The sequence below is a fragment of the Pyxicephalus adspersus genome, chromosome 4 (genome assembly GCF_032062135.1).
Source record: "Pyxicephalus adspersus chromosome 4, UCB_Pads_2.0, whole genome shotgun sequence".
NCBI classification, from domain to species: domain Eukaryota; kingdom Metazoa; phylum Chordata; class Amphibia; order Anura; family Pyxicephalidae; genus Pyxicephalus; species Pyxicephalus adspersus.
This window is the reverse complement of record NC_092861.1, coordinates 58,644,526-58,657,383: the sequence shown is the minus strand read 5'-3', so window position 1 is coordinate 58,657,383 and position 12,858 is coordinate 58,644,526. Positions and strand designations below refer to the sequence as shown.

Here is a 12,858-nt window from a genome sequence, read left to right as displayed (position 1 = left end):
ATATTAATACCAATATTCTATGAAAATCCAACCATTCAAGTCCATGCCTTGGAGTAGCAAGGAAAAAGTACAGCTGAGAGGGAGTGCTGGAAATGCCAGACACGGCCAATGCGGAGCTAAACCTTATGAGTGGCCCACCACTGAAACTCCCTATTCATTGAAATAGGGCCTCTACTAAAATTCCCGGCATTATTTCCGTCTATAAAAACAGTCCAATGGGGCCACGCATAGGCAGAGAGCCCGCTGGTCTATAGACGCGAGTGATGCCAGGAATTGTAATAGTGATGCTATTTCAATGCAGCAGCGGGCCAGCTGCAGTTCATATTTAGGATTCCTTTGGGGGCCAAAAAAGGACATTTGGGGCCAGATTTGTCAGTTTGACACCCCTGCCCTATAGGTAATATCTGTGGCTTATGTTGCTACAACTAAAAATGTCTAATGTTTTTTTACTTCGGCCCAACAACATGCGTTTCATTAATGCAACCTTAATTCCAACACATTGATGTAAAAGATCAGTGCAGCTTCACCTTACTCTGATACGCTAAAAAAGTAAATTAAAGGTATATGAAATTTCTTCTTTAAACAAATATATATTGAGCCTTAAAGTCCAATTTCAAGAACTCCATCATAAACCTTTGTAAAGGAATTCACCTTTTTTTTTCCCCAAAAAAACTTTTTTTTTAAAAATAAATGCAGAACATAAAATGGGCAAAAAGTACGGAATTGTACAGTAGCTTATGTGTTCACAAATTGTAATATTTTACTATAGATTGTTACTCTATCCCTGTAATCCAAGAAACCCAGCTAATACATATGTAAATTTGCTGCACAAGTTCCGTGTACACAAAAAGTGCCTATGGATCAGGTGGGTGATTCTATTTCTCTGATAGACAGGGTTACACAATTGTCAATTAAATGCTGTTTTAGCAGCTGCCCCAACACGGTCTCTACATAACTCTAGTCCAAGTAGAGTCTGTGTACATGAAGACAACAGTACTCTAATTTCCCAGGAGGAAGAGAAGGTCATCTCAAGGACTGTACTGGCTGGATTGCAAGTTTTTTGCCATATTTACCTCCTAATGTTGCCAATCATTAGGAAGTTTTAATTTTTACATAGTTACTTTTATAGGAAAACTGATCCAGATCAGTATGTGGCCAGGGCTACCTGTTTAAGTGATAGGTGATTTTGCCTATCTCATGGCCATCATCCCAGCTTCCTTCTCTGTTTATCATGCAGTCTTTCAAAGCATTCAGAGAATCTTCCCCTACAGAATATTTCATGTCCCCCCCTCCCCCCCTTCACAGCATTCTACGAACATAAAAATCTGAAACCATAATTCTGATCACACTGCTAGCTATTTTTTTTACAATAACAAAACTAAAAAAATATATCTGTAGGTGGTTACTGAAAAGCAAGCAGTTAATCTGGTCTAATACTTTCTAGGTGTTTTATTTATTTTTTTTAATAAAGAATTTTTTTTTTTTTCAAATTTGCATATATTGTTTTATTTATCAGTCTTTTTATACTAATCATTACTTCCGCTTGGTAAATATTATTAAATTTAGTAAAGCAATGGGTTTTGGGGAATTTTGTGGGTTGTTGTAAAGTAACCATTTCCCATCTCACTGAAAGGAGACACTCTTGACCAGGCCTCTAATCCTTCTGTATTCCATCTCATATGAGCCCTTAGCAAAGTCCTAATCCTTCATTTTACTTCAAAGCAGTTGATATTGGCAGCAAAGCTTTAAATGTAGCATTTGGAGTGCACAGTGTTGGATCGCATTGCAGAAGATCTAATAAGTGGAGGTTTTGGTTAAGAGCAGGCCTTCAGATCAGCCAGCTGGTGTAAGCTGCCAATTCATACTTCAGTTGCTTCTTGCAGAGGTAAGTTTGACAGAAGAATAACTCTACACAATTGCTGCAAATTTTGTGTAAATTATTGAGACCTAGGTCATAAATATATGCTGGGGTCTAAAAATGTTGCTTTAATCACCCTCTGATTTTAAGAGAACCACTAATCCCAGGTGCTTGCTGTAAAGCTAAACTGTATTATACAGTTATGTTCACTACATTGTGTTGAACCACTTTTGACCTAAAGTTACTGCTGCTATGAATTTTAGGAATACATAAAGATCCCATTTGGAGACATCAGTGCATTTCTTACCTACAAAAAAGCGGCTTTTTACAAATTCTGTTTTTGTGTTCATTTGCCACCTGACACCTTCTGTTTCTGCTTGGCTTTTTTGCTGTTGGGCCTGTTTCTGTACACGTATCAATTTAAAGGGCAATCGCCTCAACTTTATTTGTTTACTTGGTCTCCCCCCTGCCATCAATATGCAGTAAGCTCTGTGCATGTGCATGGGTGACTTGACCTTAAAGTGCTGCATAGTTTCTAGAACTAAATTCATGGAAAATACTGCTTTACAACTTTAAAGTTTAGTGAAATTAAATTATCAGTTGACTAGTTTTTTTGGCAGGGCAGAACTTTATGGTCCTTTCAGGGGAGCTTTCTTATCTTTTGATCCTGGAGACAGTGGACATTGAAAAAGTGAAGGAAATCCATAATTTTATAGATGCTCTTGACGGAAAGTGAGAGGACATTTTCTATTGAGGATCACTTGTGAGAGATTTGTTCTTGTATCCGATTTCCATCTTCAAGATTTTAAACAGTAGTAAGGTTTTTGCCAGCTTTTTATGTAGGCACACTTATGTCGCCCCCTCTAGTGAACACTCTGGGGGGACATTTAAAATAGACTTTTTTACCTTTTATTATTCAGTAAACCAAAATAATTATTATACCAACAGTTAAGAGTGACTCCAAAGAGAAAACTAATCAGTAATTACAAATCACGAGATGTTATTTCCAGTGTCAACATTAAAATAATATCCCTTTTTAAATTGTTGCTATAAACTCATTACAGGGCATATGCTTTTTTGGAGTCAAGTAGAAAAAAAAATACTGTGTAGAAAATGTCCAAAGTAAGCTGTATATCTGGCATCACAAAGATCAGCATGTTCTGCCCTGCTCTTCTTTGTTTTTCTGAAGTGTATAGAGCCAGGGCTTTATTTGAAGTTTTCTGGTAACATGGATCTAACCTGTTCTTTTAATATGGTTATAAAATGCTGTTTAGCCTTCCACAATGATTTACAGATAGAAGCGCCAGTAAAGTATAAACATTTATAATGTTTTGCCATATGTACAATTAAAAAAATGAATGGGAAATATAGAATAACACTAACGTTATAGGTGAAGATACAGCTTAACTGTCAATCAAATAATGAGTAGGGTGTATGGAAACACCTATTGAAAAGGAAATTACCCAAAATCTCATAGAACACAATTACCACTTACCAGCTGGGAGCCTCTGGGGAAAAAAAAATATCTGTCTTTGTCAACCCTGTCTTATTTTTCTATTGTGGAAAAGGGCAACATGAGTAAAAAAGGAAGGCAAGCAAGAGAAAAAGAGGTATTCGTGAAAGATCGCAGTTATCAAGCATTAAGCAGATCAAGCATTAAACCGTGGCATCTTTGACAATCAATTGGTGGTCCGTACAGAACATTTTTCAGGACATTCAAGAGCCTTATATTTCTCTGAAATCTGCTGATCTTTTATTACATAATAAGTTCACCTTGTGGATCTATAAACAGAGCATCTATTTAGATGCAGTCCCTGGTATGATCAAATTCATCCAGTATCCATCCTTTCATCCAGTAGAAAGAATATTGGGTCTTTTGGCATATTACATTCTATACATATTTGGTCCCTAAGTTTTTTTTTTTTTTTTTTCGTAGTGTTATAACATAAGAGCCCAATGCCTCGCAAAGTTACCTTCATAGGTAGGAAGGATATCATTTAGGACCACTGGTGTCCTATGCTATCCCCAGTATGTGCTTATAGGCAGTCTCATCAATGTTGCTATATATCAATGATTTAGGTGTCAAGATAACCTTCCATGTTACATACCTGCAAACATCAATAAATTGAAGCAATGATGAAAACTGGGCTCATTGATGTAAGATTTTAACTTGATACAAAAAAAACAATTACTTCAAGTTATTTCTGTTGAAGGTTCTACAGACTAATTTGAGTATTGTTGGTTTTTCATGGCTTCTGAATTTTGGCTTCATTTTTGTTTAATGACACAAATTGTATAGAGTGTCATACACAGGTTGGATTTTTAATAATTTCTTTTATGTTCTAATACATCATACTTGCTAGAATTGAAAGGTGTTTCTTTTTCTCATGACACAGTAGTGTGGGCCAGAAAACTGGAGGGTGGGGGAATTAAAGGCTGTCAGTGAGGCACTAGGCCTTGCGACAAATGGCTTATAATGTTAAGTGAAGCTGTCCAAGCCTGGAGATCAACACATATTGATTTCTAAAACATCCTTTGTCAACTCCTCCAAAGTTATTGGGGAATCCATAGCGGGCACACTGCTGCATCTAGTTGGGAGAGTTTGGAGACAAATAGACTTGGTTTTTGAATGTGTCCATGGAGCCTGGTGGAATCAGATAAGGATTATATAATTTTAAATAAGTATGAAAGGACTCCACATTGTCTTTGAAAATGACCAGGGTGCCCAACAGTTTATTACCAATCCTCTACGTGTATGTGCATTTTTCTGTGTATATTTGCTTACCATTCAAGTACACTCTATGTTCTCTGGGTACCTCTCCTTTTGTGAGGGACCCTAATTCAAGCCTTAAAGGCTTCCAAAACACAACAGCGAGTCACTATTTGCAGTTAAGTTTAGAGGAAACCCATTACCTGAGCAGTAGAGTCCCTGTGCAGTTCCTGAGAAGGTTGCAAAGCTTCCAAACCACTTCAGGATAATGCTCAATACAGCAACCTGGAAATGGTACTAAAGTCATAAGTGCAGGATTACTTAATCAGAAGGGTAAAAATTGACACTTATAGCTTTTCCTGGAGTGTTTAGTGTAAGGACAATCCCACCCGATAATCCAACAATAGTCAGCCATCGTATGTAAATCCCATTTACCCTGATACCGTCCTTCCATGACCTTCAAATCTTGGTGGAATCCTTCACCTTGCTTGTCACTGACTGCACCAAGGTTTTGCGTGAAGTTAGCAAGATGGCTATGCAGAAAATGTACCTTTTGATTCTCACATTGCAGCCAAGGATTTTGTAGCCTTCCAAGAGTTTATGGATAATTTCGGTGTAATTATTTGCTCTTATGTTTCCAAGAAAGTCCTTGACAATGGCTTTGAATGATAACCAAGCATTCTTTTCGACTTATGATTCTTTTGATTAGCTGCCGAATCTGTGGACCATCAAACACACCGTCCTTTATTTTTTTCAAATGACCGGCTAGCAAATGCGAAAATAAGGAACTTGAAATGGTCTCCTTCAGTTGGCAAAGCTTTACCGAACTGCTTTATCAGACCCAGTTTCATGTGCAGAAGTGGGAATATAATATTCTTTCTACCAACACGTGGCTCATGTAGAACGTTTGGATCACCTGGTTTTAGGACAGATCTTGGAGGCCAATTCCTTTCTACCCAATGCCTCCCACAAGCTCCGCTGTCCCACATGCACAGATAACGGATACTTGGTGTGTCCGCATTTCTGACCAAGAAGGAAGCATACCATTTTAGGGTCAACACAGATAACCAATTGTGTTGGTGATATTGCAACAACTCAATGACTTTGTCTGCATATTCTTCACAAACAGAAACTGAATGGCCAATTGGCACTGACCCAAATATATTGCCGTTGTAAAGGACACACTTTAAGCTCCACTTTAAGTTGTTGATGAATAGTCGCCATTCATTTGAGTTATAGATTGGAATTCCCAATTCCTTCATTAAACCAGGTATGTTATGGCAATACACAAAGATTCTGTCAGTTCTAAAGTACTGCAGAAATGCAATTTCTCAGGTTGGAAAGTATGATGCCTTCATTCCTTTTTCAAGTATGTTTGTTTTTCCCACGCAATCTTGATGCTAGGAGTTCTGAAGCCTTCTAAAGCTACGTACACACTTTCAATTAATATCGTTGGTAAACGAACGACGAACGATCCTGCACGATATCTGCGAACGATCGTATGGCACCGATCCTGTACATACAGATAATGACACGATCGTTCGCAGATATTGTACACACGATAGATGCGATCGTTTGAACGATACAGGAAGTGACGTGCACCACAGGAAGTGAGCGAACGTTCGTTCATTGCGCATGCTCAGACCATGGACGATCACTGAACGACCGTACACACGATAGATGGTCAACGATCGTCGTCCGGTCGTTCATTTCCAACGACTATCCTCGTTCGTCGGCGTCGTTGGTTACTTTTTTTACGAACGATTTTTGGCCAATCGGTCGTTCGTCGTTCATTTCCAACGATAAAAATTGGAAGTGTGTACGCAGCTTTAGTCCCAAATCACTCAACTCATGCTTATCAAATCCCTAACAGAGTCCTCTTCAATTTCAAACTCCATCATTGTTGTCACCTAGTTCATCAGCATAATCATGAGAGAGTGTAGTGTAACAAAAACTGGAACTGGGATTTCATCTGAATGAGCCACTGAGGGTATAGCCGATGGTAGACTAGGATACTCTTACATTTATTTTTCTTGTTATATTCTGAAGATTTCACTATACAAAAGTAACAGTCACTGAAATGATCTCCTGGCTCTCCCCAAACCATAGGCATACCAAATGGCATCTTATCACATGTTCCCTTTGTCCGTAAACCCTCGACACACTGTTTGCACACCTTAATGAGGGGCCCAAGACTTATTTTGATCACCAAGTTTAACTTTGAAATATACCAAATAGGCTTGCTCTAACAATGTGCTGATGTTTGCCCTTTGACTGGGAATGGTGAAACTGCCACAGATATAACAAAATAAATCAGAGTTGTTTAGGCACTTACGACGAGAAACAGCAGAGCCTGACATGATTTGAGAGAAAGAAAATACGTGTGTAAGTAGAAAAATACATTTTGCTTATTCACTAGGTTAGACAGTGCACAACCTGACCACACTGTCTTGCATGTAAATGAATATCCTTTAAAAATCCACGCTACAGTAATCGCATTAATATAAGCAGAAAAAACCTGATGTGATAGAAGAAAGCTCTCTGCACTTTCAGAATCGGCATACCTATTTTAGTGTAAATAAGTTTAAAAATTGAAGTCAACAAAAAATTTGTTCAAAATTGTTCCCCAGTGTTATAAAAGCTATTGCCACTCCTGGCTTCTGGTAAATCCTGGTTGTAAATCTTGAGTTGTCCTGCAATTAGCTGAAAACCTGTCCAGTGATTTAAAAAGTTTTAAAGGCAGAGGATTATAAAGCTAACCATGCAAGCAGTATTTGTTAGACCTGGGTTAGCAATGGCAAATTTCACTATTTCAGTTATATATTCGCCTTAGAAGCTTTAAAAATAAGTGAAGTCAATGTAAGTCCATTGGTTTGGATGATCACAGTGCATGAAATCACTTGCAATAAAGCCAGTTCTTTTGCTTGAATGATAACTGCTGCAGCATATGAAAATGTAATGCAGACATGGAACTTACTGCTCTGCTATAATTCATAACTTTTTTTTTTCATCATCTGTCACATTAAATACACTAAAACTTGCTCAGGTAGAAAGTAAACATAATACTCAAAGCAGATACAGATATGGAAGTGTCGGATCCAATTTCTTCCTTTTACTTTAAACAATAAATGTCAAACACCCAAAAATAAACACCAGTACTATATCTCATTTGTAGTTAGTTAGATTTTTTGCAGAATTTTCCATACATTAGCTGCAACAGAAGCTTTGTACTAAAAGCATCTTTTTAGGACAAATCATAGAATAAATGAATACTTTTTTTGACTATATACTTTAATGTTAGAGGGAATAGGAAAAAAAATCTGTTCTTCAATAGCTTGTAATTTTTACAACACAATATTGCCAACAAGCCTAATTCGAACCTAAAATCCATGTGTCTTAGAAATGGCAAAGCTGAAATGGTAAATTTGCCGTGGTCCAAAGGGGAGGGTTATCAAGCTCAGATTTTTATTCGGATACAGTGGGCTTTTTGAGAAATTTGCAATGCAGCTACTTTTCTTAGAGCTGTTGTGGGACCCTTCTGAGATCAGAGGCAAAGCACTCATCTGAAGAGTTCTACTGCTAATAGGGTGAGGATGCAGCACAAGAATGTTGCGTGTACTGTATCATGAATAACTTAATGGACATTAGACTTCAAGGAATGCTAAAGGAGCCCTGGATTTCAGCACACAATAAGTTGTGTTATTTTCGTGTGACCAGGTGAATGGTCAGGTTCAACTTTTGAAAAGTCAATGCTACAAGAGTTTTAGTTCCTTTAAAATAGATGGCTTTAAAGTTGTATGTTTTGAGTTTTTGTTGTGCTTTAATAAAAAAAATATTTTGTGAAAAATAGGTTTAACTCCGCACACTGTATTCCTACTTCCTAAGGCTAGGCTTCCAGGTAAGGCTAACTTTAAATGTTTGGCTCCTTCATTCCTGAACTTTTAGGTGCAATCATAGCTTAGGGTTAGGCATTAAAAGAAAATAAAAAAACAAAACTGTTAAAAGAATTTTTATAACTCGGTGGAACAATTAGGCTGTTCTTATATTTATTCCAATGTGTGTTTTAACTGTCTAGCTAAATAAAGATCACATCTTGTTTTTGCATTTAAATAACTTTAATCTTTCTATTTGTATGCAATCACACACAATTTTCAACTCTTAAGTGAAACATATCCTGCCTCACGTAAACAATTTTGTGACAATGTAGTTTTCACAAAGGAACATCAAAGCCAAGAAAAAAAATAACCTAATACGTCGCTCCCCAGTCTAATTTCCACCATGAACAAAAAAAAAAACAGTGAATCTTCCCACAATCTGTTCCAAATGTGCCAGCAGGTATGCTTTAGTTATGATGACATGTACATACAATTGATGAGTTTTAAGTAAATGTTTTTCCTTTTTTCTCCTGTTTAGGAAGGAGTGCATATTCACCATTGATCCAGCAACAGCCAGAGACCTGGATGATGCTTTATCTTGCAAATTGTTGGCAGATGGTATGGATTTATTTTTTTCATAAGGGGTTTGTTGTGTAGGTTTTTCGATTTTCTTATAAGGCTGTAGATTTTGTGCATGAAAATGATTTGTCTCATGTCAAAGGAACAGTGCAATAAAAGAAATATGCAGGCTTTAGTTATCTTTCTGAAAATGCTAATTTTTCTGGCTGTCTCTAGGTTTAACAATGTTCACAATGTGAATACAAGTGAAGTTTGAGAAATACATCCATTCGGTCAGTAAGACCAAAAACTGGCATTTTTAAGAGGAAGTCAGCAATAACTGTCTCCATATTTGTTTAAAAACGCCAAATATTTTTTGTTTAGATTGATCTATATAACTAGTTTATCTGGTATTGGACAAGATAGGCTGTTTTATAGGGCTTTACTTTATGTATATTGTAAAGGTACCTATATAACTAGTTTTAGCTGGGACTGGACAGGATAAGCTGTTTTATGTTGCTTTACTTCGTGTATATTGTAAAGGTATCAAGATTATCACTGAACAGCAATCCTTATTTATTTATTTTTTTTGGCACAAAAGGTAACGCATGATTTTTATTTTGGATGGCATCTAATTTTAGTCACATTTTAGTTTGTGCAGCTTTGAGATTTCTAGCACCAGACTCAGGCAGCTGTAGTGAAGGAATTTTTAAGTGGAAGCTTGGAATGTATGCCAATTCCCGGTTAACTGAAGAACCTGCCAGACTAGCAGTATAGGGAAAAAGCAAAGTCAGCACTTACATGTTAAAGTCCTTTTTTTTTTTTTTTTCTCTTCAAAATCCATCTGCTCCAAATGCCTCATATGTAGTTGGTTCAGCAGTGATGTCATTGCCTAGTGTGCACCCCAGATGTCTCACTTAACACACAAGGATTCCAGAGCCATTACATCACATGACAGCTACAATGTGTGACGTGCCATTTTGGAATATTGCCATATGCATTATTTGCCCCTGTGTGTTTTTATCCCTTAAAAATCTGTTCTAGTGATTTAACAGTTGCTGGGACAACTTTGCAACTTTGAGAATTTCCTGTGAAAAAACAGAACTTTTATATTACATCAGAAAAAGGTTATTTGGTGTGGTGACCACTTTTTCACACCCCTTAACATCCCTTCAGGGTAGACTCTCACTTCTGGTGAGACAGCAGCAGTCTGTATTACCTGTAACCAGAGTCTTTATTTATGAAGGGCCTGATTACCTAAAAGGGTATTGCAATGAGTTGTCTAGTTGTGTTAGGGTGAAGGTGTGAACTACTATTCTTAGGTGAAAGTAAAAAGATTTTGCAACACTTGTCTAAGCATTTATAGTTGGAACTGGGTCGAACACATGAGGTTTAAAGGATAAATATAGCTCACTGTCAGCATAGCAGTGATAATGCGGGCCATGTTTTTGCCAGGCCACAGTTTGCAGTGGTAGAATCCATATTTTGAATATAGGTGACAGGATGAGGCACATCATACTTTAGTGGTAAAAGGGTGGACATTGTTTTGAACCAGTAGTTATTCACCAATGTCATTAACAACTTGTATTTGAAGGTACATGCTCATGATACCTACTTTTGGGTCCTGGGTAATGCATTAGTAAGTAATAAGGAAAAGTTAAGAATCTCTTGGCGCTTTCACCATTAGCGGCGTAGTTCCAGTCACTGCTCCAGTATACCTGCTGCATTATTTGTTTTTGGATGACTGTTTTTTCTACTGAGCATTTGCATATATTTATTTTCCATACTTACTTTACTTATATTTATTATTTTGCTTCTAAATACTCTGACCTGAAGCTAATAAGTGCAACTGTCATGTGCTATATTGCCTATACCAGGTTCAGCATATCATGATTTATAAGTTCTTTCCCCAAGTTACTGCCTGTGTCAAGACAAAGTAATCAAGCTTCAAAAATTATGTTTTTCTTTATTTTATTTTTTTTAATTAAATTTCAGGCGTAGCCATCTCGACCTGCGTTCTAACCGCTTACATTATGTAAATATATGTAACCAAATATTTACTTGGGGCTTCCATTAAAGGCCCTGGTATCTCAGGGGGTCTACTAAAGGCTCCCCACTGTGGGGGATATCCTGAACCTTCATGCAGTTTGTTTGGATTGGCCGCTTGCTCCTGTTATCTCATGTCATGAGATCGTTCTCAGTTTGTCGGTTTTATAACCTAGCTTTCAAAGTTCAAGCGGATAACACCAGGCTTATTAAATTAGGATTCTGAGTAATGCTGACACAGGCCGAGTTCAATGCTGTGGGGAGACGAGCATCTTTTAGCAAGGAAAGAAACACTATTGATATGTAAAATTTGATATATGAATTTATAGCCTTCACTTAGAATATTTACTAATCCTAGAAAACCCTAATGTAGTAATGTCAGCTTCTTACAACCAATATTTGTATTATAGTTTTGACAGCCTATGTACATTTTTCTGTTGCTTACTAGATAGACCATTCATCATAGATCAGATCATAACTTTAAAATTCTGATTAATCCAGTTTACAGCTTTATTTAGAAAAGTCCCCTGATTACCTAATGTCTGTAGACAGGTATGAATATCAGTGGCTTAGTCTTTTCCGAAAATTCCTTTATTCTTGTCATTCGGAACCCATTTTGATTCTTGAATCTTACACATGTAATGCAAAAGCATATGATTACAAATGATACAAGCATCAGCATAAAACTAGAATATGTAAGTCTTGTAAAAATTTCCTCTTCGTGTTTATCTGATTTTTTTTTTTTCGGTTTGCAGGTAACTTTGAGGTGGGAGTTCACATTGCAGATGTGAGCTACTTTGTCCGAGAAGGGAGCGCTGTTGATTTAGTGGCTAGGGAGCGAGCTACAAGTGTATATCTTGTTCAAAAGGTATGTTTGTGTTCCCTCAACTATATATCCCTTACATTCAAAGAGGTAATTATAAAAGACCTTTTGCAGCTTGGTCTTAGTGGCTTGCTCATAGGTATGTGCTGCATTTATTTTGTTTGGTGTTTGAAAATGCTAACATAGTACAGCCATACTTCTGCACAACACAGTGCATGGAATGTGTGTTGTGGGGCACTGTGATGAGAGAACATGTTGCATATATGTTATGCTTCCTTTAACGTAAAGCAAAGTATATGGATTTTTAGTTCCTCTAAAGGTGCTTAACAGGAAAAATAGAGGGGCTCCTTTTCACATCATGTACACAAGACTGATAACCCTACACCTGTTCACATCTTTTCTCCATCACAAAACCTTCATTGTGAATAATCGATTTCCTTTCAGACTTATTGTCTGTCCTTATGTTAATACCTGGCAAGTGGCTAAATTCATTTGAAGTTAGGAATTTGGGATGCTTACCTGTCTTCTAATCTTATTTAGATCAGTTTTTGGAAGACCAAGTTTTTGGTATAGGCATCTAGCTCCATGCAGAGACAGTCTACTAATATTAATTTGCTTGCGGGCCACATTAGCTACACTTGTAGTTGTACTTGTAACTGGTGAACCCCTGTTTTGCTTGGCTAAATATAGGACTATGTTCTACAGCAGTTTCAATGGAGTGGGGACAAGTACATAATATAATATGTATTTGTAATAATATGTATATCTTTTGATTGACTTTGAAAAAACAAATTGCATAAATATTTAAGGGGCTTTAGTTCATAAGTTTGCTTGATCAGAACACTGTTGTCCTAAGTCTCTGGTGTGTCTATTTATTTATTTTTGTCTGTATCTTCCCATTTTCATACCAAGTTTACCCAACCCCCACTTCAGTTTTCAGGTGTAAACAAGGATGGTCTGGCCAGACCATTTCAGTGAGGGGTTAAAC

General features: G+C 37.0%; 1 protein-coding gene across 2 annotated transcripts in view; it reads left to right on the top strand.

The window, feature by feature from the left end:
- Positions 1-12,858, top strand: part of DIS3L2 (DIS3 like 3'-5' exoribonuclease 2) — a 157,719-nt gene that overhangs the window by 75,081 nt on the left and 69,780 nt on the right. For both annotated transcript variants that reach the window (XM_072408312.1, XM_072408313.1), the window contains 2 exons: positions 8,982-9,061; positions 11,803-11,915. In XM_072408312.1, the coding sequence (XP_072264413.1) occupies positions 8,982-9,061; positions 11,803-11,915 (193 nt within the window). The remainder of the gene's footprint in view (positions 1-8,981; positions 9,062-11,802; positions 11,916-12,858) is intronic.